Here is a 24581-nt window from a genome sequence, read left to right as displayed (position 1 = left end):
CGACATCGCTGCTATTATTATTATTCAGCTTTATTATTAAAAGACAGAGCAAAATTAAGATACTAACAAAATTACAAACCAAAGGCTGCTCTCGTGAATACACGGGAAACACGAATTACAAAACAACTTAAAAACTCACTGGACTCCACGGTGTGAGCTCAGAGAGGCTCGCACACATACAAAGCTGTCACATGTCTCTGTAATAGTGTGATTACTGATTTAGGTCAGACAGAATATTTATTATTATTACAGTGAACGTCTCAACAAAAAAAAATAATCAGAGAGCAAAGTGTCGTCTTTTTCTTTTCTTGTTGGATGAAATGACTCCGAGTTCCTGCTGGTGACATCTTAATTAGGCGATGCCCCCTCTGCCCATGGCTCCTCCTCTTCCTCCTCGGGAGTAAGTTCCTGAAAAAACAGAGCAGTTCATGACGGAGGTGATCGATATGATCCCACATTGTCACTGTTCATCGTATCATCCACAGAATTTCTGCCCATGTGCATGCTGCTCTCTGCTTACTGCACTTTAATAAACAGCTTCATCATTACTGTGTGTACTCTGTGTGTGTGTGTACTCTGTGTGTGTGTGTACTCTGTGTGTGTGTGTGTGTGTGTGTGTGTGTGTGTGTGTGTGTACAACATAAGTGGCTATTAAACAGAGGTTAGGAGTCCTCCAGGACTGTTCTGGTGTCTTACCTCTGCGGGAGAGTAGCGTCCTGGCCTCCCCCCTCCCTCCTCTGGCTCCTCTGGCTGACAGGCTGCTGATCAGAGGCTGACTGCTCACTGTGCGCCGCTGAGGAACACTGCTGGTGTCTGTGAATAAAGCCAAACATGAGGAGACCACACAGCAGACTTTCAGTCTCATTAGCTGAATACTTCAAAATAAATTGTGTCACAGCTGAAGGATAATGATGCTTGCTGCTGAGAAGACACAGACAAGTTCATGAGTTTGGAGGGAGGAAGGTTATAAAGGATGATATGACCACATTCCCTTTTTAAACAGAACTGAAGTGCAAAGTTTCAGTATCATTTGTCAATTGTATATAACTGTGTGACCTGCTACTGTAAACACTGTATGGTTATTGCATCTAAATCAGAGTGAAAACAGCAATTATGATTTTATTGTAGCGCTGAAAGTAATCCATTTGTTCATCAACAGAAATATTTTCACAATACATGAAACATCCTTCCAGGTTCAGATTTGTGAATGAGGCTTTTCTTTGTTATCACGGTAAATTGATTATCTATGTCACATTGGAAAACAGTATATATTTTTTTCCCCATTGAGAAAATCCTCTGCAGATGAATCAACAATCAAAATAAAGTGAGTCATGGCCTTTTTCCTTCCAGGCCCGATGTCCATGAAAAGAAAAACAAGTGTTTTTGTTGAAGTCAGTCTACAGGTCAGTAACAGGATAAATTACCAGGTTCTTGGCTGGTAGATGGCAGTGATGGATCATCACTCTGCTGTCCTGACGCCTCCATGTCTGTTTGGCTCTCCAGAGAGGATTCAATACCAGGACTGCAAAACACAAACATGGTTAGCCAACCCTCATGCTGACAAAAAGTCCAGCCACAGTCAAATGGTACAATGTATTTCCACCACAAACACACCTGAACACCAAATAATTTATTTTCCTGATCACTCACATCTTTGCTTAACTCATGAAAGCCTCAACACGCTTGGTTCACCTTCTGCAGCTTTCTGAAATTCACTTTGATTTATCTAAAGGCTGTTCTTAAGATGCTCACCCGTCTCCTTCCTGCTCCATGAAGACTTCGTCACCATCATCTGCAGCAGAAGCCATCCCGGTTGAGGCGGTTACCATGGGAACCGACTGGGACGCCATGTTGTCGCCGCCGTCTGAGGGCAGAGACTCTGTGAAAACCGTCACTGACAGACACCGAGAGTCAGATGTCAGACTGTAGTAAACAGCTACATGTTGGACTGAGCGTCAGTGTGTGTGTGTGTCTCCTACCTGGTGCTGCCACTTGTAAAGGTGTGGTGGGGACACTCCTCCCTCCTCCATCTTCATCGTGAGCGGCCAGGAACAGAGGAGACTCGTACATCCCCAGACCTGCACAAACAGCAGTAGGAAGGAAGAAGGGATGAAGTGTGAAACATGAATGAACACACAACTGTTAGTTTAGGGGTGTGTATGTGTGTGTGTGTGTGTGTGTGTGTGTGTGTGTGTGTGTGTCTGTGTCTGTGTCTGTGTCTGTGTATGCGTGTGTTTGTAGTACCTCCTTGAGAGGCCAGCTGTCCCAGGTCAGAGTGTGATGCTGACGTCTGAGGTAGGAGGTCCTCTGGGGGTCCAAACCTGAACCTGGTCAGACCCGCTACCTGAGGAGAACTGAGGAGATGACAGACAATGCATCGTTTAAGATGTTGATCAAGGTTAATTATTGACGATGAGAACTAGCAGCTTTAGTTCTCAGGCAATTAACAGAGGAAGTTGTGTTTTTATAAGATATACTCTCATATACTAATTTTGCCTATTTTCAAAAAACTTAAAAATGGTTGGTGTGTTTGCAGATCTTACTGTATAGCCTCAGCAAAGCCATCAGTGCGGTGTGGGACTACCAGTGTGGGAGTACTGGGAACCATTCTGTCGTCCTCATCAAAGAAATGTTGCTGCAGAACACAAACACACAGATCTGTTACCTTTTATGACACTGTGGTAGAATCTGCATTATTCTATGCATGGAGAAGCACAGTGCATGACAGAAAACAGACTGGTCAAAAGGACCAGTTCTGTCCTGGACTGTCCTCTTGGACTCCACAGAGGAAGTGGGGGAGATGAGGATGTTAGCAAAGCTGATATCCATCATGAACAACTCCTCTCACCTCCTGCGTGAGACTGTGGAGGCCTTCAACAGCTCCTTTAGCAACAGACTGATATGCCCACCATGTATGAAGGAGCCCTACTACAGGTCCTTTATTCCAACAGCTCAGCACACTTGCACACACACTCCATCTCTTACCATGCTGCCTATTCCAGGTGTCAGTTGAGGTCCGCGTCCTCCTCCTGAAGGCCTGCGCAGCTGAGACGGCTGTCTCTGATAACCAAAAACACATGTCTGCACTGTCAGAGTATTCTGTGATTTCTTCAACACATCAGAACCAGAACTTATTCCAGGTAGTGATCTGAATGTCAAAGCTGAAGGCGTTGTCTTTCAAACCACTTGGCTACTGTTCTGTATAGTTCAGTCTAGTCTAGTCGGATGTTTGGAGAGAGTAAAACTAAATCAACTTCTCACTGAATGTCAAATTCAAGGACTTGTCAAGGGGTTTGCAGGCCCTATTCCGTCAAATTCAAGGATTCAACACAACATAGTTTGAAACACGGATCAAAGGGTGATCATTACTTCAAGGACTTTCAATGACCCATGTCAATTACTGTCTCTTTTCAAGGATTTCTAGGACCCGCAGGACTATGCTCTTAAATAAAAAAAAAATTTGACTAAGCTGTGTGTGTGTACCTGTGTGTGGGGGGGTCCCAGCTCCGGAGCTGGAGGTTGGATGTAGAGCCGTGGTGGGAGGGGGTGTGGGGGCCTCCGTGGTTGGGGGAGGCGGGGTGTGAGGGATGAGGAGGAGAGGGAAGGGGAGAGTGCAGAGGAGGAGGAGGGAGTCGAGGCAAAGTGTACCGACTCTCTGGGTGGATCGGACTCTGATGTGGCGCCACTGCTGCCTTCACCTGGAAGAGATGAGTGAGTCACGTGAGGTGCTTTCAACATGGATCAATCTAACCAATCAGAGAGCAGAGAGGGTTCTCACTGCTGTGCGATGGCTCAGAGGGACGCTGGGAGTCCAACGACGCTCCGCACATGTTCTCCTCTGCGTTGGGGGCATCCGATGGCTCCTCCTCCCCTCCCTCCTCTTCTGCCTCCCTGCTCGCCTCATTGCTCTCCTCTCCTTCTCTCATCCCACTGTCACCAGCATCATCTTCATCGTCATCCTCCTCTTCCTCCTTGTACTGGGGTGGAGACAGAAAGCAGTTACTTACTCCAGACGACAGATCAAAGCTGAAAACATTTTGACAAGTTTAGAAACAGAACAGCACCTCCTCTTCTTCTTCCTCCTCCTCCTCCTCTTCTTCTTCTTCTTCCTCCTCTTCACCTTCGTCCTCCTGCTTCGCCTCCCCCTCCTTGCTCTCACGGCTGTCACTGTCTGTCTCGATCACGATGACATCCCGAATAAGAGCAGAGCCCAGATCAGAGGGCACAGACTGGGACACGCCTTCTTCCTCAATGTCCTCGTCATCTTCGGCTAAGGTAGGAAAACCCTCCTCTGGAAGCTCCTACACCCCAAAAACCACCACCGTTACCAAGGAGCATCATCTCTACGTTCAACTTCAAACTTATACAGTTATTTCCCTGGTAGTGGTCATCTATATACCCTCAGGACAGCGCCACAACTACTCTATGTCCATAAATGATCATACTCAATACATATAATTATATATAACAATCAGAGGCAGTGGAGGGCAGGTCATGCCTTTGCTGAAGTGAGATTCGTAAATTCAGAGATCAGTTAGCAACAGCCTTCCTGTTTTCTTCAGAGGAAAAGAAGTTCTTTCTTTATAACTGGAATGCTTGCAGAACTCAGCAGTCTGTGGACTAAGTAGTCCCTTCAGAAATAATCACAGTATCTCTCTATATTGGTCAAACCCTGAATTTATAAATTTCCTCTTTCAACAATACGGAAAAAAAGAGTTATCAAATGACAAACTGGGTTTTTTAGGTGGATTTCTTCTCAAACTGACCTGACTGTCATCTGGTGAATCCTGTTGTTCTCCTTCATCCCTCAGCTCTCCTTCGATCTCTTCATCACCTTCCATCTGGAAAAACAAGTCACACACAAGCACAGCAGCTTCGTCAGTGACATGCTTTTTAATTTTGGAAACAAACACCTGGATATTCTACATGTAACAACATTTGTGGTACACGACAGCCCAACAATGGATCTATGCTTGATGCAATGCAAAGTCCTGGCAGAGATACCTACAGTGTAGGATTTGACATGGACGTCACTGCTGCAACACTAGAAACATGTTTTGTATGTGTTTTATGTATGTTTTTGAATAAGACTGGAGATTGATGACTCAAAATGTCCGAATCCAAAATCTAGGACATTTAAAACTCTTTGTCTGTCTTCACTGTGTAATACATTTCAAGCTGTAAGTGTGATCCCAGAAGCCCACTGACAGGATAACTAGAGGATTAAAAGGCCACAGATGAAGAACATTTTGAGGTGTGTGTGTGTGTTTACCTGCAGTGCTATTGTTGGTTTCAGTCGTAGTTTTTTAGTGGTTGGAGGTGTGTGTGAACTCTCCGGTCTGCTCTCTTCGTCTTCCTCCTCCTCCTCTCTGCTTCGTTTTGAACCGGCTTTAAAAACAAAAACACACACAGACAATAACATTAGTACATAGTATCAGGTGGATATGGCACAGGCTTATTTCTTTTTTAACATTTAATTAACATTAAAATTCTTAAGACTCCCCTCTGTTTCTTTTCATTGCTATCTGTAAAGTCACAGGTTGTTGCTAGTTTGCTCACCTGTTCCAATCAGAGAGGAGGATGTAGATGGTCGCTCTGCCTCCATACTGGGGCCTGCATCCTGATTGGCTACCTGCTGCTGGGTGGGCTGAACAAAAGCTGTGGCCTGGGTGCTGGTTGGCTGAGTTATTGATGTGGGCGTGTTTACCAGACTAGAGCTGGTAGAGTGTACAGAGGCTCCTGCGCTCATCAGCACTGAAGAGACAAACGTTGTATTACACTCTGACTCGTCACACATGTATGACTGGAGCATTGTGTAAAGTCTTATCGTGACTAACTGAAAGACTTCAATCAAATCAAATAATCTCAAACACCAACTCTGCTTTTACACTTCGACCTCCTGCTCTCACCCTCTTGGCTGTCAGTCTGTGTGGTCGGCATGACTGTGGCGGTGGGCGTCGGGATGGGGACAGTTGCCGGGGTAACCATAGGCCGGATGCTGGCTCGGGGTGTAGCCTTGCTACCAGTGGAGGGGCTTGGCTTGTTGCCAGGAGATGGAGTACTTGGGGTAGGGCGGATGTTGGCAGTGGGAGGATCAGTCATGCTGGAGCTGACAGAGAAACCGTAAAAAGTTATAGTTACTACTGTTAACATCTTTACACTTTAATAAGTCATACTAGATCTAGTCTAATCTGGATCTGAATACTCAATGTTTGTGAAGCTTAAACGCTTCCATTACATGAACTGACTGAAAAATGTAAAATGTAAATGAAAGTGTTTAGAAGCATTCGGCCATGTTTCTGGTATGTCCTCATTAGTTACCTTCCTCTGTCTTGGGCAGGGCTCTTCAAAGATATCTGTCTCTGGTCTGTAGACCTGGCCTGATCACCCACCTATGTGCAGAGACAGGTTTGTAATATTACAATTAGATGACAGAAATAACTCAGAGGGTAACACAAAATGCTATAAGATTAAGAGAACAAAATCATGTTTTGAGGAAAATTTTAAATAAACATTCAAGACAAAAAAAAAGTTGGATTTGACTATACCAACAGAGCAAAGAGTGACAACATAACGCACATTGTACCAAACAGCAGGCTGGGCCTAGCTGCCTTTCATGTCATTTTCATATTAATTTTATTGTATTGTAATATCCTTAAATATCTGATGAGGTGAAATTTGTGAAACCTGAAAACTCTGTTCAAAACATATGCTTAAATGATTATGACTTTTTTTCTTGTATATGTCAACTTTCTTTTATAAGTGGTTCGAACCCTCTAAAACCCTAAAAGTCTGTTGTAAAATTCACATAACCGTAACACAATATATTTAGAGAGAACACACAAAAAAGCCGAATGACTCTCAGTGTTCGCGAAGTCATATAATTGCAGCACAGGAATTCTGAAAACATTTGGTCTAATTTCACGAGAAAAAGTTGTTGCTCGGTTGCCCTCAACCTTCATGTTAACAGCCAGCATGATGGATGTACCTTGGCTCCACTCTGGTCCTGTGGTTCCTCTCTGGGTTCAGAGTGTGCTTGCGTCTCTCTCAGTTCTCTCAGCTCTCGGTCCAGCCGAAGAAATCGTCCTTCATACTGAGACTTGAGGGCGCTCATTCTCACCTCCAGCTCCTCCTTACTTTGTTTCAGCTCTTCGTTCTCCTGACTGAGCTGCTCCTTGGCACCTACAGGTTCAAAGGGCAGGTAACAAATTCAGCTAACTAACAGAGGAATCTCTTAGTTTAGCTGTACTTTGTCTCATTTTTTTTCTAGTTTTAGAAACTTTATTAATCACATTTTACACGGGAAATTATTTTTTCGCACTTGACCCATCCACTTGCACAGGATCGCACACATAGTGGCAGATGCCTAATACACACAGACTGGAGCGGTGGGCAGCGGTGGGCAGCGCCTGGGGAGCAGATGTTGGGGGGGAACGGTGCCTTGCTCAAGGGCACCTTGGCCATGGCAAGGAGGTGGACTGACACCCCACCAGCTGTCAGTTCACCTTTCCAATCTTCGAGCAGTGAGAGGTAGGTATAGTGCCAGTGTGTAAAAGTGCTTGTGGAACTTACTGTTTAGTTGGTTGATTTTGGTCTTGGCTCCCATGAACACCTTCTTGGTCTTTTCCTCTTTTTCAGCCATCTGCTGTCTGAGCTGCTCCTCTCGGTTCTTGCCCTCAGAAAGCTGCAGAAAGACAACACAGCTCTGCAATTGCTACTCTAGGAGTGGTGAATGGCATTACTAAGACACTGGACATTGTCTTCTTCCCGTCTACCTGTATTAAAAGGTCGTACCCCAGGGTCTTGTACTAGAACCATTTCTATTTCTAATGATCTTTGTAGAAGTTTATCAAATGCACAGTATTGTTTTTATGCTGATGATATTCTTATCTATTGCTCACCCCCAATCTTACATTCGTGTAAAAATTCCTATAGGCTGTCTTCAATGTAACCAAATCAAAGTAAATATGTACTGCTAATTAGTAAGAATGTGTGGATGTTAATAGGGAAATCCAAATCAACTCAACAGATCATTAGTATTAGTACAATTAACACTTTGGGTACCTCTTGTCTCAGTTTTGCTAGCTCCTCTTGTAGCGCCTGGTTAGCCTCACCAGCAGCATTAGCGTCACTGGCCTGGATGGACTGAGAACTCTGGCTCTGGTTGGCATGTGTAGCTTGGTTAGCTTCAATAGCCTGGTTAGCTTCAGTCAGCTGCTCCTGCAGACGCTTGATGTCTGCTTCACGCTCACCAATTAACTGAGGATCAATCAAATAGGGCAGACATGTCAAGTAAAAGAGACATTTAAAAGAACGAAAGCATATCAGTACAGAAATGACGGGAGATGGAAACATGAATAAAGAGAGAAATAACTACACAGAAGAGGTACAGACTGTATTGACTTTAATCACTATATTCCACAATTACATGCCAACATGTAATGTTAAACATTTGGCTTGAGCTTAACTCATTGCAAAGAGTTCCTCCATACATAAATCCACAAAATAGATAAATCGGAGTACTTCAGACAGAATAACTTTGAATGCTGCAGTACTGATTTATCAACACATATCACTGTACATCACCACACAGCACTTGTAGTAAAAAAAGCAAAAAAGAAAAACGATGTAAAGCTTTTCCCAACCTTCTGCAGGTTGTCCATGTGACCTTGAAGCTCAGTCACCTGTTAAACACAGATACAGTATTTATTAGTTTATGTATTGCACAAAAAAAAACAAATCACTTTTAGTATGTTTGGGAACTTTAAAAAAGAGAGCTTCTTTGCAAAGTTGTCACTGCAGTTAAAATTACACCCTGTCATCACTCTCTGTAATGTAAACTGCAGAAACATAATTTGAAAATTATAGATGCGTTTGATTTTTTTGACTTTGATTCTTCACAGATGTGCAGCGCATTGACAGATTCTGTCAAAAATTTAAAATATTAAATATAAATCAATGTCTCCTGTATGGCACAACTACAACTATATATGTAAATGTGTGTATGAATAAAAGTATTAAAACAAACTCCTCACCTTGCTCTCTGTCTGGCTGAGAGCAGTCTTGAGGTTGCTGACTTCCTGGTTGTGGCTCTGTTGGCTCTGCTGTAGCTCTTTCTGATTAGTAAGGTTCTGCTGAATGGTGTCTTTAGCCTGCTGGAGCTCCCTCTGGAACTGCTGAATCTGGTTCTGACGGGCCTGAGCTTGAGCCTGAACTGATTTCAACTGGTTCTGTGCCTTTAAATCAGAACGGAGGAGGTGGTTAGGCAAACCTAATGGGGTCTGTTATCAGATGTTACAATGACACTGATGTAGAATGACGACCAATATTACACACAAATAAAAGGACAAGTATATCACCAGAAAATAGAATGATTTTAAGCTAATAACTCTAAGATAAATAATGAAAATGTCATGTATTGCTGTGTATGTACCTGCTGGGTCTGGGTCTTTGCTTGCTGAAGCTCTTTCTGACTCTGGGTCAGCTGGTTCTGATTCTGCTGCAGTTGAGTCTGGGTCTGAGACAACTGGGATTGGACCTAAAGGACACAGAGGTGACAAATGAACGATTCTTACTTTTCTGCTGCATTTTTCTACCTAAATGTGGAGCTACAAACGTTTCACCTTCTCTTCCACTTTGGTGTTTTTACCATTTAAACTTGTCTGAGGAATTTACAGCATTTAACATATATTCAGACAACACTGTATTTGTTGACTAGATCAAACCCAGACTTATTCTTCTCTTTTTTTAAGCTTAATTTGACAGGAAAGCGGTAACTGAGAGAGGGGGCGACATGTAGCAAAGGGCCACAGGTTGGAATCAAACCATTGGCCACTATAGCGAGGACTGACCCTTTGTACATGGGAATTTATATATACATACACATAGCACGCACTGCCAACTGAGTTAACTGGCAGCAATTTAATTGCAGTTCATATTAACTTGAATGTGCTACAGCACCTGTGTCAGCTGGTTCTGGTTCTGTGTCAGCTGGTTCTGGACCTCCTGGAACTTTTCCTTGGTCTGCTGGTTTTCCTTCTGGGCCTCCTCCAGTTCCTGCTTAGACTTCTGGGCCTGGTTGGGAGGGAAAAGGTAATGTAGTAATGGTAGTTACTAATAGTAAGTAATGGAGTTATGTGTTCTTATGTATCTTCCTATATTTTGGTTTGACATCATTTTATGACAATTAGATATGAACACATTACAAAGTGACTTTCCTGATGACTTAAGGCACCTTTAGAATGTAACAACAATGATCTGTAAGTTAGCTGAATGTCACACTGAGAGATGAGTCCAATACTATACCAGGCTGCTGTTCAACTTTTTAAAGAGTAGCAGTTGAAGTGTTACTTCAAAGTAACACCTAAAACCTGTGCAGAGACAGACTGAACATGTGGAATTTACTGTATGCAGAGCAAAGTACTGATTTCAAAAATATCACGGTGGTCCATCATTGTATTGTTCTTGCTCACCTCCTCCTGTTTTTTCTGCGCCTCCTCCTTCAGTGTGTTCAGCTCCTCTTTTGCCTTGTTGAGCTCCTCCTGTGCTTTCGTCAGCTCCTGCTGTACCTCCTTGCTCTGACCCGTCTCACTTCCCGCTTTAGCAGCCGTTTCTGCAACCATCTGGAACATACACACACACACACACACACACATTTTCAGTTTTTACCCACACTATACTGGTAGTCTACTGCAGTCTTTTGACATGATGGATTCCCCCCACCTTGTCATGCTGGGCTTTGAGCTCCTCATACTGGGTCTTGTAGCGTCGTCCAATCTTCTTGACCTGGGTGATGGTCTTGTTCTTCTCCAGGATGTCGCTGTTTTTGGATTCCAGGTCTTTTTTAAGGGTGTCTCTCTCCGACATCAGACGGGCCAGAGAGTCTCTGAGGCCTTGCAGCTGAGACTGAGCAGAGTTACTGCTGACACTGGATCTGATACACACAGAACAATATTCTCAGTTTGGTTATTTTTAGGGATGCATTGATCCATCTGACGCTGAACATCAGTGCTGCTGCAAGTTATGCTACAAGCCGCGGGACAGAAATGAAACTTAATATCTATTATTCCATCATCAGTTCCTTTGAACTAATGCTACATTTTCACTTAGTGTTTTGGTAAAACCTGCGTACTAACCGGGGCAGTTGTTATGGTGTGTTTTGTGTTGCATTCAGACAGATAGTGTGTGTGTGTGTTTGTTGTCTCAGCGGGTTGTTCTACCTTGCCAGTTCAGTCTTCAGCTTGGCTGTCTCTTCAGCCAGCTGTGCGATGCGTCTCTGCTGAGTTTCTCTCTCAGTGGTGAGTTTTTGCTTCTCCTCGACATCACCGTCTTTCTGTTGGCTGATCAGTTGCTGTGGATAAAACAGTGAACATGAGCTGTGTTAATGCAGTTAATGAAAATACATGGACAAGATGAAGATGAAGGAAGAACTGTACAATAAACAGCAACAGTATATATTATAGAGTAGCTGCAATAGAATGAGACAAAGTAATAAACACACACACACACACACACACACACACACACACACCTGTGTTTTAGCCTTCAGGCGTTTGAGGTCTTCTTCCAGGATCCTCTTGTCGGCCTGCAGGGAGCCATTTTTCTCTGACAGCTGAGACAAAGAGTGATGCAGCGGGCTGATGTCTGACTGCAGCTTCGTAACCTGATGTGACAGAGGAAGACACAAACATCAGTTTGTCAAACCTTTTTCACCTCAGAAAAAAAAGAACCAAGAACCATCATCTTGACAAATGTTAAAAAACAGCAGCGTAGGCCGACCCGGTTCAGCTACATACAGTCTACAGTGAAGTATCAGTGTCTGATTCAAACAGCTCCTCAAAATATCCTGTTAGTTACAGTAGGTGCACTTGAATTACATGGTTATGTAAATCAAATCAAATCAAATCAATTTTATTTGTATAGCCCAAAGTCACAAAGTACATTTGCCTCAGAGGGCTTTACAATCTGTACAGGGAGTGACACCCTCTGTCCTTAGACCCTCGGTTCGAGTGAGGAAAAACTTGCCCACAAAAACCCTTTTACAGGAAAAAAATAGTTGCATGTGAAAGAAACACTCTAGTTGAATTAGAGCCACAGACGATTGCGCCGCAGTCCCGTAGTCATCAAGGCACGTGATCTACGCATCGATGCGCAATGTTGCATCGTATAGTGTACGATACGAGATTCATAGCACAACAATTACTATCATTGCTACAACTGACTGATGAAAATGACAATAGTCGCGACACTTATCAATGAATGTATAATAATCACTTATATATCGTAATATATGTATCTAGCCAGTAGTACATATACATGACAATGCATTATATTATCATATTATTTGTCAGTGGGCAATCCCTAATTGTCACGTGATTAATCATTTCCAGAGCAATGTACACCTCTTTATGCTATTACACACTTGATCTTTGCTCCCCATTAACTGCCATCGAAATTACCGTCTGGACGATCAGAGTTTCACTTTTAGTAACCACTTCCTGGCGGAAGTTTGGTTAGTAACATGCATTAATGAGACATGTCCCAGATGGAGAGTATGGAGAGTATGGAGAGATAGAGATTAGATAATATATATATAGAGAGAGTGGATATAGAGAAATATAGAGAGATATATAGAGAGAGAGATGGATATATATATATATATATATATATGATATAGGAGATAGGATAGAGGATAGAGATAGAGATAGAGATAGAGAGAGAGAGAGAGAGAGAGGAGAGGAGGAGAGGAGAGTTTTCGGTAGGGAGATGTGTGCATCTTCAACCAATACCGTGCCTGGCTGGCATAACCCTCGTGGGGGTCCCCCGGCAGTGTTAATCCTATGGCAGCATAACTAAGGTGACCTGAGCCAGCCCTAACTATAGCTTTATCAAAAAGGAAAGTCTTAAGTCTATTCTTAAAGGTGTTGACCGTGTCTGCCTCCCGAACCCAGAAAGGTAGTTTGTTCCACAGAAGAGGAGCCTGATAGCTGAAAGCTCTGGCTCCCAATCTACTTTTGGAAACTATAGGAACCACAAGGAACCCAGCGTCCTGGAGCAGCGCAGTGTTCTAGAGGGGTAGGTAATAGTATTATGAGCTCTTTAGATAAGATGGTGCCTGACCATGAAGAGCTTTGTAAGTGGAGAAGAATTTTAAATTCTATTCTAGATTTAATAGGTAGCCAATGCAAGGAAGCCAAAATGGGAGAGATGTGATCTCTGATCTTGGTTCCTGTCAGAACACGTGCAGCAGCATTCTGAATTAACTGCAAAGTTCTAAGAGACTTATTGGAGCAGCCTGATAACAAAGTAGACTACAAGTGATGTAGTCACTTAGCACAAGTTTGCAGAATGTGTAGTAAACATAATCATGTTCATATAGATAAAAAAGATTTACTTGGGAATTTTCTCTCAGTACAAACTTGGTTCAGGTTTAGATGAAACTGAACAGCATGGACTGATTCTCGTGACGGAGCCCCACACACACACACACACACACACACACACACACACACACACACACACACACACACACACACACACACACACACACACACATCTTACTTTAGCCTGAGCTTGATGCAGCTCCTGTTCCAGTTTGTCTTTGTCCATTTTCAGCATCCTGTTGGTTTCTTGGAGAACACCGAGAGTCTCGATCTTCTTCAGCTGTTCCTCCTGCTGGGCCAGAGTCTTTGATGTGGCCTGAACCAGAGACAGAGGAGGCACACAGAAGGTTGATCAATTATAATAAACAATTTATTCTTGTGCAATAAGTTAGTATTACTGATACCTAAATTTTATAAAAAGTTTACTTCAAACACAGGAATGCTTCTGACGTTCTTGCTGATGAGCCTCTCAAGTTCCTTGTATGTCGTTGTTTATCCCTCCATCACATACCTGCATTTTCTCCCTCTCAGCGTTCAGAGCTTCCTGTAGCTCCTTCACTTCTCTGTCTTGGTGTTCCACTCTCTGTTTGTAGCGAAGAGCTTCTCCCTCAGACGCCTCGGATTGAGCCACGGCGATCTCCTTCTCACGCCGCACAAACCTACAAGACACACACACATTTCAAACTCCATCTCAAAGATCACACTGACGGTTTTCTGTTAACAATCTCAAAGCCTTTCTCACAGGTCTTAATGCACACACAGCTTTACCTGAGTATTTCTAGTATCTGTTCAGTGGTCTTCCCTTCCTCACTGAACGACAGGTCAACCTGCTGCAGCTGCTGCTGCTGTGCCTGACGATTGCTGGAGGCCATGTCATCCATCTGTTGGTGCAGGAGTGTATTCTGCTTCCCCAGCTCCGCACAGTGACGAGTCTTATTGGACAGATCCTCCTGCAGGAGAGTCGAACCGTTACGACCAATCATATTCTCCTGCTGGTTTAAGACACATTGAAATCTTTGACATTTGCTTAGTTTCTTGCCCTCTCTTGTGTCATCTTACCTTCAGCTGTCTCTCTACTGTGTTCCAGGCTTTGGTTTTCTCCTGCAGGAGTGAAGAGGTCTTGTTCAGTTGCTCCTCTAACTCCCTCTTCCGTGCTGCTTCTTGCTGGGATCTTTTCTTTAGCTCCTGCAGGGCCTCCACGTCAGCAGCATGAAGCATGAGCTCCCGCTCATACTTAGCCTGCGCCTCTCCAGCTAGTTTCGTCTGAGAGGAGGACACACAGCTGTCAGGTTCATGTTGAGTGTGATGTGATGAGTGTGATGAGTACAGGTGAAAAACTAGATACATAAGCTAACTGGATATTAATCAGCATAAGAGTAAGAGTGTGACAATAAACCTGCAGCAGGCTTTCCTGTATGGCCTTCTGCTCCAGTGTGACAGCAGCAGTAGATCTCTCCAGCGCCTCTTGCTGCTCTGCCTGGCTGGCCTTCAGACTGCGCTGCAGCTCACACACCTGTAATCAAGAGAGCAGGGAATTAACTACAGACAACCAGAGGTCGACACTGTGTAGGCTGAAAAGAGAAAACGCAGCGATGTTCCATGTACAGGGCTGTCTTAGACAATGAATCGTCATATAAATACCTGTTTTTCCACCTCCTCCACAGCCTTTCTCTTGAGTTCTTGCTCCTGCTGCTTCATTCTCTCTAACTCTAAAATCCTCTTCTCCAGCTGCTTCTGCAGCTCCTCCGACTCCTTCAGCCGGATCTCCAGAGGGGAGCGAGACTACAGAACGGAGAAGGGTCAGTTTATGGAGTGTGTGTGGACAGGTGTGTGTGAAAAGCAAAGAGAAGATGGATGGAGGAGAAGAAGAAGTGAGTGGTGAAGTGCTGTACCTCCTTTTCTTTCTTCAGACTGTCTTCCAGAGCCAGCACCACAGCCCTGTACTGCTCCACACTAGCATTAGCATTCTTTATCTGCTCTGTTAGTTCACCAATTTGTTCCTCGGCAGAACGCAGGTGACCTTTCACCTCCACAAGCTCCTGCTCTGATTGGCTGGGCTGCTGAGAGGCTGCTGGCACTGGAGAGCGCACTGAGGGTATAAAAAGACACTTTTAGTGATGGGTGGCACTTTTAGAAACTCTTATTGTTGGTTCACGGATTTGGTCCGATTACCTCGAAGCGGGGCTCTGAGGGCTGCAGCTCTGGTAGCTGGGGTGGTCGTGATGCTGGGGGTGGTGGTGGTCTCAGAGGATGAAGGAGAAGCCAGCTGGGCTTTCAGTGCTGTCACCTGCTGCTCAGAGCCACGCAACAACTCCCTGGTCTTCTGCTGCAAGGTGTTCTGGGTCTCCAGCTGTTTCTTAGCTTCTAATAGCTGAGCCTGGAAAGAAGGCGGAGGTGACGGAGGGTTGAGACAAGATTACATGCAGTGTGGAACAAAAACGCATTTAGGAGCATTATAAAATTCAAACGTTTATACTCATACATCCATGGTGCGTCCAAGGCTGTGTCTCTGTGCTACTTCCTGGTCCAGCCTGGTCTTCATTGAAGCCAGTTCTGCCTCCAGTTGCTCGATCTTGTTGTTCAGCCGCTGGCGGCTGTCTGTCTCTGTGCGCTCCATAGTCAACTATTATTATGAGAGAGGAGGAAACAGAAAGAATAAATGAATCTGAATTTATCTGAATGTTTGGTAACTTGTAATGACAATGACTGTCAATCTGAATCATAGATTCATTATGTTGATATCTTGTATGGATGAAAAATAGAAACTTGACACCTTCTGCCAGTCAACAGGAAGATTACATGACATTACTATAGTTTCATTGGATTGTAACAGGACTTTTGCATCCTGTGATTTTACTGAATAACAGAACACAACAATGAATTATGTGTGAGTTGTTCATCTGAAAGTAAAAGCACTGCTGTGTGATGTGCTACCTGTATCGTCTTGAGGTTGGTGAGCAGCAGGTTCTGGTTACGTTGCTCAGCCAGCATGGCTTCTTTTTCTCGATTGAGTCGACTCTCCGCTTGTCTCAACATGTCTCTCTCTTTAGTCAAGTTCTCTACGCGCACCTACAGACACACAGGAACAGGCAATAATTAGGTAATCATTCAGAAGAGAATCATTCAGAGATTTGGTCTCATATCTTTCCTCCATCAGAAGATAATAAAGCTTCTCTTCCTCACCTCCTCCAGTGCCAGTTTTTCATTGGACAATCTCAGGTCCTGGCTCATTGTGTGAATGATGTACTCGTGTCGCTGGGCCGTTGCAGCCATTTTTTGAGTCCTGTCCTGTAGGGCTGAAATCTCTCTGCGGTAGGCTGATACAGTCTCCTGGAGCATCTCATACCTGACACACAGTGCAAAAATGATCTCCATGTACTGGCAACGTGATGCAGCAGCAGAACCGGACTTTAACAAACCTCTTGTTGCTGAATTCTAGTTGGGAGGTGAGCTTGGCATGGCTCGAGCGGAGTTCTGTCAGCTGCTTCTGCAGCTTGTCGTTTGTTTCATTCAACATCTTGTCGTTCTCTGCCTTTTCCTTCTTGTACAGGGTGAAGGCATCATTCAGCTGCCAACACAGACGCACACAGAACAGCCAATGATTTTTAAAGAGTTCTTTTTCCCTCTCCATTTCATATGATGCTGAAGAGAATCCCACATTTCAGTGTGTGTACCTGTTTCAACGCAGCTTTAGCCTGAGCAGTCTGTGCTGACTCAGCAGCAGCAGCTCTCTGAGGAGTAGAGCGAGTCGCTGGGACTGAGGGCCTGACATGCGCAGGAAGGGATGTAGAATCTGGACCTGCAGACACACATAAACACAGATCGGCATTACATAGACTGTTCAGAAATAATTCACCATAAAGGCCTGTGTGTGTGTGTGTGTGTGTGTGTGTGTGTGTGTGTGTGTGTGTGTGTGTGTGTGTGTTTAATGTGACCTGGAGCAGGCAGGCTGAAGCCGGTGCTCTGTGTCAGCAGGGCCTTGTACATGTCTCTCTGTCTGGTGCTGGAGTCTGCCAGCTGTTTCTGCTGGTTCCTCTGCTCTCTCAGCTGCTCTGCCTCCTTCTGAAGCTTATCCACACTGACCTCCAACTCAGACACACTGAAGGGAACCAGAGACACAGAACTAACATTTACAACAGCATTCATTCATTCATTGAGCATAAACACTTGATTTTATTTGTGTAGAACTGGATGGAGTGTGTGTGAATAAAAAACAGTTAAAAGATTTTGGGCTGAACACTTTGTTTCCTGAATTTCTCTAACGTGTCACTGGTTGTCAGTGTATTGACACACATCACCAATCTTCCCTCTGGTACCTGTAGCTTTGTGGCACTTGCGACAGGTAGAATTTAGAGCTGAGCTGGCTTGGACTGTACCATCTGTACGTTGGTTTAGACCAAAGTGTCTCAGCGTGTTTAAAAAACAAACAGTAACAGTACCCTCCCTTTATTACCGTGCTGACGTTACTTGGCTCTGCTGTCTGTCCTTCTCCTCCTCCAGCTCCCTCAGCCTTCCCAGCAGGCTTTGGTTCTGCCTCTGCAGCTCCTCCACACTTCGGAAGGACAGCGGGCACTGACTGATGACCTCAGAGGTGCTGGAAATGTTGGCGTCGTCCTTGGTCACCTGATTACCTCTGGCTTCTTCTAGCTCCACCAGAAGAGTACACACCTGGAGAAGAGAGCAAAGAGTGAGCGAAAGAATCTGCACCAATCAACAGGGATCGCCTTTTATTCTGTGTTTAAACACTGTCTTCTGATTATTTTATCAATCCCACATTCACATTCTGTTTTTATTATAAAATATTTGTGAGTGTGTGTGTACCTGTGTAGATGTGTCCTCTAGCTGTCTCTCTGTCCTCAGTTTGTCTCTTTCCATGCTGTCACAGCGCTGCTTGGCCTCCTCTTTCTCTTTCTGCAAACTGTAGATCTCCTAATGACAAAAAGCATGTTGAACATGTTGTTGTTATGTTTTTATAATGTTATTACATATATGTTGTTATCTGGGATCAAAATGTGAATAGATACATATTAAAAACAAATAGAGTTGAGAGATATCTCCGTATTTTATTTATATCTGTAAATTAAATTTAAAAATCGCTATTTTTAAAGTATGAAATCATTATTTAAGATATAAACTTTAAATAAATGTGTCAGGATAATGGTACAGTAAAGACCTGAACACAACCTATATTCACAGAGCCTTCACTCTGTTAAACAGCCTCTTCCTGCACAGAGCTCATAGAACAGTGAGAATAAAACACTATCCAAAAAGAAATCTGTTGTTTTTTCTTTATTAATTAATTTTCATTTGAATTGTATAAGAAGTTCCTAAAAATATCAGAAAGACTCATCTCTGATGAAATATTGACAGGAAATTATCGGCTTAAAAATTCAATCAAATCGCTCATTTGACACAAACTTCCTGCAGCTATTGTTCAGTTTATCTGTTGTTCTGTTCTGTGACTGCTTGATTAGAATAATATGAAATATGCATCATTTTTTGAAATGATAGAAAAGATCCCTGAAGGAAAAAGGTTGGCACTTAAATACACACTTTAACAAACAAAGGGAACATGAGTTTCTCAGACCGTTCGAGCCTGCTCCAGCTTGTTGCACAGAGAGGCCATGGATCTCTGCATGCTCTCGTACTCCTCTCTCTGACGCTTCAGGACTGGAGCCTTGGACTCGACCTCCTGGACAATCTCGTCCAGCACTCTGCTCACTCTCCTGGTCTCCTGCTTCTCCAGCTGAAGATGCATCTGACACTCTGCATACGCGTTGTACAGCTAAACATAGGGACAGTGGGAAAAACATGAATGCTTCTTACAACACATAAACAAAGAGTGTGACTAGTCACAAAGACAGAGATTACAGAAAGCTAAACTGTACAGTACATCACATTAAACTCACGTCAAAGAACTTCATGCCGGGTTTGACTATGGCAGCGATGGCAGCTGCTGATGGACACATGGTGTCCAACTGCTCCTCAGTCAGGGAGGGCACACCTGGAGGAGAACGAACACACACACACACACACACACAGTCAGGTGTGAACAGACATACTAGTACACACTCGCACACATCTGTGTATAAAAGTTATATGTATTCTTACAGCAGCGTTTGCCAGCAGCCTTCATTGTGGCGTTTTCCAGCTCCTTCTCCATTTTCTTGACCTTCTCTCTGAGCTCTGCCTCAAGCCTCGTCTTTAGTTCTTCTCCCTCCGACACCTTCTTTTCTAGAGACTTATTGGCTGCAAAGACAGTGACATCAATCACACGGGTCACCATGGATACTCATTAAATGGAAAGTTACACCTCACACACAAAAACAAGACATTTCCCTGATTCATATTGTCGGACTTCAACCGGTGATTAGTGTTAACAACTGAAACAAGTATGGAGCAGTCAATCTTTCAATGTGCCACTTTTCTGGAGGACAGACGAAAAGTCGAGTGTTACCTTCCCCGCTGTCTTTAACCAGCTTGCTGAGCTCTTCCACTGCTCTGCTCAGTTCTTGGTTCTTGCTCTCCATGTCTGTTGCTGCCCCCTAAAGGCACAACAGAGACATCACATAGTGACTACATGCAGGGAACAACGTGACAGTACAATGTAGGAATCACACCTAGTATTCATTTTTAAAAAATCAGAGCCTGTATTAATTCCAGGTGCCTTGCAGTGATTCTCACCTTGTAGAGTGAAGACAGTTTGACGTGAGCGTTGAGCTCGTTGCGGTATTTCTCCTCCATGGCACTCTGCTCGTCTTTAGCCTGGACAGACATGCAGACCATAAATACAATGGAAACAGCTTTGTGTCTTTGTAGCTCACTAGACAAGTTTTACAACATTAGTTTTGTCCAGCACAATAAATATTGTTAATTTAAATATACACTCCTCTCTGTTCCACTGATAGAACATGAAAACTGAAAGTTTAAAGTGCAAAAAGAAGTTTCTAAATCAACCTGTTGTGTTCACAGTTCTCAGCCGAGGACAACACTAGTGTTTATTACCTGTTTCAGTTTTGTGTTGAGGTCTCCGGCTCTTTTATTCTGGCTTTCAATGGTTTCCTTCAGAGAAGTGAGCTGACTTTCCAGTCTGTTCACCTGTTGAAGAGAGATTTAAAGCATTCATGTTCCTGTTGTCTGCCACATCAAACTCTCTGATTATAGTGCATAGTTTGAGGGTTTTGTCCCCATGACTTTGACTCTGGTTGCTCCGATTCTCTCTGACCAATCAGTCGTCAGTTTTAACATCGACTTGGAACATGAACAGAAGCTTAATGAACAACACGACAGAATGGAGTGATTGTATTGGTAAATCCACAACTTTTGTTAATGGATAGGAAAAATAATTATTAAAGACAACACTGTCCACCGACATCTCCATACCAAATGACACAATGTGGACTTGTATCTCACAGACTTGGAAAGGAGCACTGGAGCTGTTCTGGAGGCTCGTGGAGTCCATACTAACACACACTCTCAGTGTGTTTTGTTTGTGTTACCTGCTCCTCGCTGGTCTTCAGGCGGCCCTGTAGCTCCAGTATCTCTTTGCCTTTCTCTCTGTTGGTGTTCAACAGCTCATCAGTTTTGGTCTTCAGTTCTGTCGTTAACCACTCGATTTTCTTCTCCAGCAACTCTTTCTCCTGCTCCATGCGCTTCTCCCGGTGCTACGACATTACAAAGGATAAATATGAGACATGTGGTTGACACTTTATTATACACGTAATATACACAGAAACAATTATACACAACTGACTTGTTATCTCAAAAACCTTTTTTTATTATTATTTCTTCACCATCAGAATTTTTTCTTGTGGCTTGCCTCTAATGGCTGCTGCACAAACTGCAGCTTAATGCACTACCACATTAAACACTGCATGTTGGTGCCGTCCATGAAATCTGCTGTGTACCTGTACAGACGCCTCAGATGACTGTAGCTCATCCAGCTTCAACTGCAGTTCCATCTTGACTTTGCTGGTCTCTGTCAGCTTCTCATTCAGACGCTTCACATCCTCTACACACACACACACACACACACACACACACACACACACACACACACACACACACACACACACGTGTGATTCAATGAAAAACTTCAACTTCATCAAAAGTGAGGGTATAATGATAGAGGCTTCAAAACTCCTTCAGGACATGTTGTGATATCTGAATGTGTGTGTGTGTGTGCCTGACATCTTACCGGTAAGGTTTTCTGCCTCCTGCGTCCTCTTCTCCAGCAGCCTCGCCAGCTCTCTCTTCTCTGCCTCAATCTCATACTTGGCTTTGGTTTGCTGCAGCCACACACACACAGTTTACATGAGTATACACAGCAGTACAGTATAATACTATACTATACAAACTATACAAAGTTTGTAGAAAAATTAAAATATTTGGTTGTTTGATTTGAATGGCAGTCCTGTAAAGTCATTTGTATGAGCTGTATATTCCCACATTTGAAGTTAAATGCTAATAGGTCAGTTCATAGTCTTAAACCTCTGCCAACACTGGTCACAGAATCTGACCCACACACTCGACTATTTGTGAAATAAATAAAATAAAGTTGCTCTGCACCAACACATTTATTGGACTCTTTTTTTTTTTTTTTTTTTTTTTTTTTATACTTTCAGCACAGTTGTGTACTTTTCTTTCTTTGCTTTATCTTATTCGAAGCTCTAACAGAACATCATGAACACTACATCCTCGTGGAGGTGCATGGATAGGTTTACCTGTTGTGGTGGTTTGTCTTCAGAGGTCTCTCCCTCTATTCCCTTCAGAGTGCTCAGCTCTTCATCTGCACAGAGAGAAGCATTAAGACACTGACATGTTGAAAAAGAGACAGCACAAGTTCAAGTTTCTTTAACTTTAAATGTTTAGAGCTTCCATGTGTTTACAGAACTACCCCTGCACTGTGTGGTAACAGTTAAAGGTAAAGTGACATGAGATTAAAATGCTGACTTCAAGCTTCAGGTTTTGCATCTATATGGGACATATTGTACACTACAGATAAAATACAGATTCATTGAATTAATAATTTAATTTCCAAAGCATAACTGTCCTGAAATCATTATAGAGCCTCAGCAGAGCCTCTGCAATCACTCAGTGGTTAGACTGATTTAAACTGTGATTTGTTAGTTCATAGTATGTTCATCTTATATTCTGTGATCTCATCCCAATAGTGCTAACCCTAGACCACCCTTAAAGAATAGCTTTGTTAGAGTAAATGCTGTTTATTACATTTTGTTGTAGGTGTTATTGTGCATTAAAACAGGAACCTGATCCAATTTAAGCCAGAGTTTGATGCTTGATGTCTCAAGGAGTGGAAACTGTTGCACAGATCCCTCACTAACAGAAGGTAAGCGAGTGTGTGTTAGTTGTGCAGCAGCAGTGTGTGTGAACTCACTGAGTTTTTTGTTCTCCTCCTTGAGCGTCTGCAGGTCTTTGGTGGCAGACAGGATCTGTTCCTGACTCTCCGCCAGTCTCTTCTCAATGTCAAAGTACTGCTGCTCTGTATGTGCAGAGGGCATTCAACGGGAAAACATGAGCACACATGTGTCATACAACAGAACTACAGCACACAGACAACTGTAGTGTTCTCCATCACTCTACAGTCTACAGCAGCAGCTACTACTCAGCTTCATAAACTGTCATCACAGTGTTCAGCCTTTAATTTAACATGTCATTGATAAATATGTAATGTTGATCATTCTCAATGGAACTGTGGCGTAATTTATAGTCCAGGATGGATTCATGTAATAATCTTTTTAATTAATTAAGCTAAATTCATAATCGTTCATTCTGCTTTGAAGCAGTGAAAAGACACCAAGCAAAGCTTCACTTAAATTTATAATAATGTGTAGTTTCCTCGGTTGATAAGGCAAATATATAAACATAACAGAGCATTGCCAAACATTTAGACATTGTTCTTCAATTCGGCATTAATTCAAACAGTTATTATGTAGATGAAATGTCAAGTTAAAAACTGTTGGCACTATTGGCTGGCCTACCTGCTTGCGCGATCAAACCTTTGCAAATGGTCCAGAATGCCGCAGCGCGACTGGTTTTCAATCAACCTAAAAGGTCACATGTCACCCCACTCTTCAGCGACCTGCACTGGCTGCCTGTAGCTGCCAGAATTAAACACAAAGCTCTGACGCTAGCCTACAAAACCATCTCAGGATCTGCCCCTGCCTATCTCAGCGCCTTACTAAAGGCTCACGTCCCGACCAGGGCGTTACGCTCCGCTCATACAAACCGTCTAGTTGTACCCTCGCCTCTCGCAAAGCGAGGTCACTCTAAACTCTTCTCTGTGGTCGTCCCCAAATGGTGGAATGACTTACCAACGGCTACTAGAACAGCAACATCCCTTTCTACCTTTAAAAAACTTGTAAAAACCTTTCTGTTTCAAGAATGCTTCCCTGCCTAACAAAACTAACAAAACTAACAACTATTCTGTGCTCCTTTACACCTTTCTCAGCTTATGTCCTCCTCTGTAAGTCGCTTTGGATAAAAGCGTCTGCTAAATGCAATGTAATGTAATGTAATGTTATCTTCCGCCAAAGTTAGCCTTAACGTGACATCGTAGCTAACGTTAGCGGGCAGCTGTAACCATGGTCGGTCACACACGCCAGTGATTTTTAGGCCGAATTTAGCAGAGGAGAGCTTCACAGTGCACTGGACTTCAACACGAGGTTTCTATTATAGCGTACGCGCTAACTGTCTAACTAAAGTGTGCGTGGATGTAGCTACCCACCGCTGTCCGCTTTGAGCCGCTCATGCTGGGTCTTGAGCGCCTCGTTAGCATTCTGCAGCTCCGTCACAAACTTCTCCAGCTTGTTTTGTGCGCCTTTCGGGAGTTTGTTCAACTCCGCCCGCTCCAGAACCTGCAGCAGGACGGCCGCCATCTCCACCTATCCTCCCGACAACTCACTGTGAACGGACACCAAACTCCGGGGAAATAATTTTGTGCTCTTCGCCGTCCGCAAACCCGCTGATAACTCACCGAGGAAGAGTCAAGAGACGCTCATACAAAGACGGGATGTCCGCTCTGAACTTTCAAAATACAATTGACACGTGAAGTGGAGACAGCAGCCTGCTGTAGCTCGGTGTCGTAAATAGATTTGAAATGACTGAATTGTTGTTTTTATTGTAAAACACAATTTAGTATATACTACAATTTAGTTGACCGAATTGTTGTTTTTAATT

At 43.5% G+C, this 24581-nt stretch overlaps 1 protein-coding gene across 5 annotated transcripts; it reads right to left on the bottom strand.

Moving 5' to 3' along the window:
• Positions 1-12: 12 nt before the first annotated feature.
• LOC104933918 (nucleoprotein TPR) lies at positions 13-24447 on the bottom strand. Of its 5 annotated transcripts, none has more exons than XM_027282938.1 (55): positions 24130-24447; positions 22780-22884; positions 22106-22170; positions 21580-21670; positions 21290-21393; positions 20882-21046; positions 20388-20480; positions 20067-20147; positions 19840-19927; positions 19494-19631; positions 19292-19386; positions 18970-19167; positions 18204-18311; positions 17836-18050; positions 17318-17481; positions 17057-17181; positions 16802-16950; positions 16566-16728; positions 16317-16451; positions 15865-16005; positions 15555-15759; positions 15275-15471; positions 15024-15164; positions 14779-14895; positions 14442-14645; positions 14151-14332; positions 13894-14041; positions 13561-13698; positions 11531-11662; positions 11220-11350; positions 10723-10933; positions 10473-10622; positions 9961-10074; positions 9434-9538; positions 9036-9236; positions 8646-8684; positions 8065-8259; positions 7573-7684; positions 6989-7182; positions 6322-6392; positions 5910-6109; positions 5560-5754; positions 5273-5388; positions 4767-4841; positions 4065-4301; positions 3779-3977; positions 3484-3698; positions 2986-3060; positions 2544-2635; positions 2245-2354; positions 1980-2090; positions 1753-1864; positions 1425-1522; positions 697-813; positions 13-408 (listed from the first exon to the last, which is right to left on the bottom strand). In XM_027282938.1, the coding sequence occupies exons 1-55, from the start codon at positions 24278-24280 to the stop codon at positions 353-355; spliced, it is 7569 nt and encodes a 2522-aa protein (XP_027138739.1). In that variant the 5' UTR covers positions 24281-24447; the 3' UTR covers positions 13-352. The 5 variants fall into 5 exon arrangements, with proteins under 5 accessions (XP_027138739.1, XP_027138736.1, XP_027138737.1 ...); XM_027282935.1 differs by having other exon boundaries at positions 1753-1894; positions 24130-24446; XM_027282936.1 differs by having other exon boundaries at positions 1753-1894; positions 1980-2087; positions 24130-24446.
• Between the last annotated feature and the right edge of the window lie 134 nt (positions 24448-24581).

This window comes from Larimichthys crocea, chromosome X (assembly GCF_000972845.2).
Source record: "Larimichthys crocea isolate SSNF chromosome X, L_crocea_2.0, whole genome shotgun sequence".
Taxonomy (NCBI): Eukaryota; Metazoa; Chordata; class Actinopteri; family Sciaenidae; genus Larimichthys; species Larimichthys crocea.
Note: the sequence above shows the minus strand (reverse complement) of the source record. Positions and strands in the feature narration are given on the sequence as shown.

Coding starts and splice junctions, on each gene's coding strand:
- LOC104933918 (XM_027282935.1), bottom strand. CDS start 24,280: ATGGCGGCCGTCCTGCTGCAGGTTCTGGAGCGGGCGGAGTTGAACAAA. Junction 10,623..10,722: donor TCAAAGCCCAGCATGACAAG/GTGGGGGGAATC, acceptor TGTATGTTCCAG/ATGGTTGCAGAAACGGCTGC. Junction 2,355..2,543: donor GGCTTTGCTGAGGCTATACA/GTAAGATCTGCA, acceptor TCATCTCCTCAG/TTCTCCTCAGGTAGCGGGTC.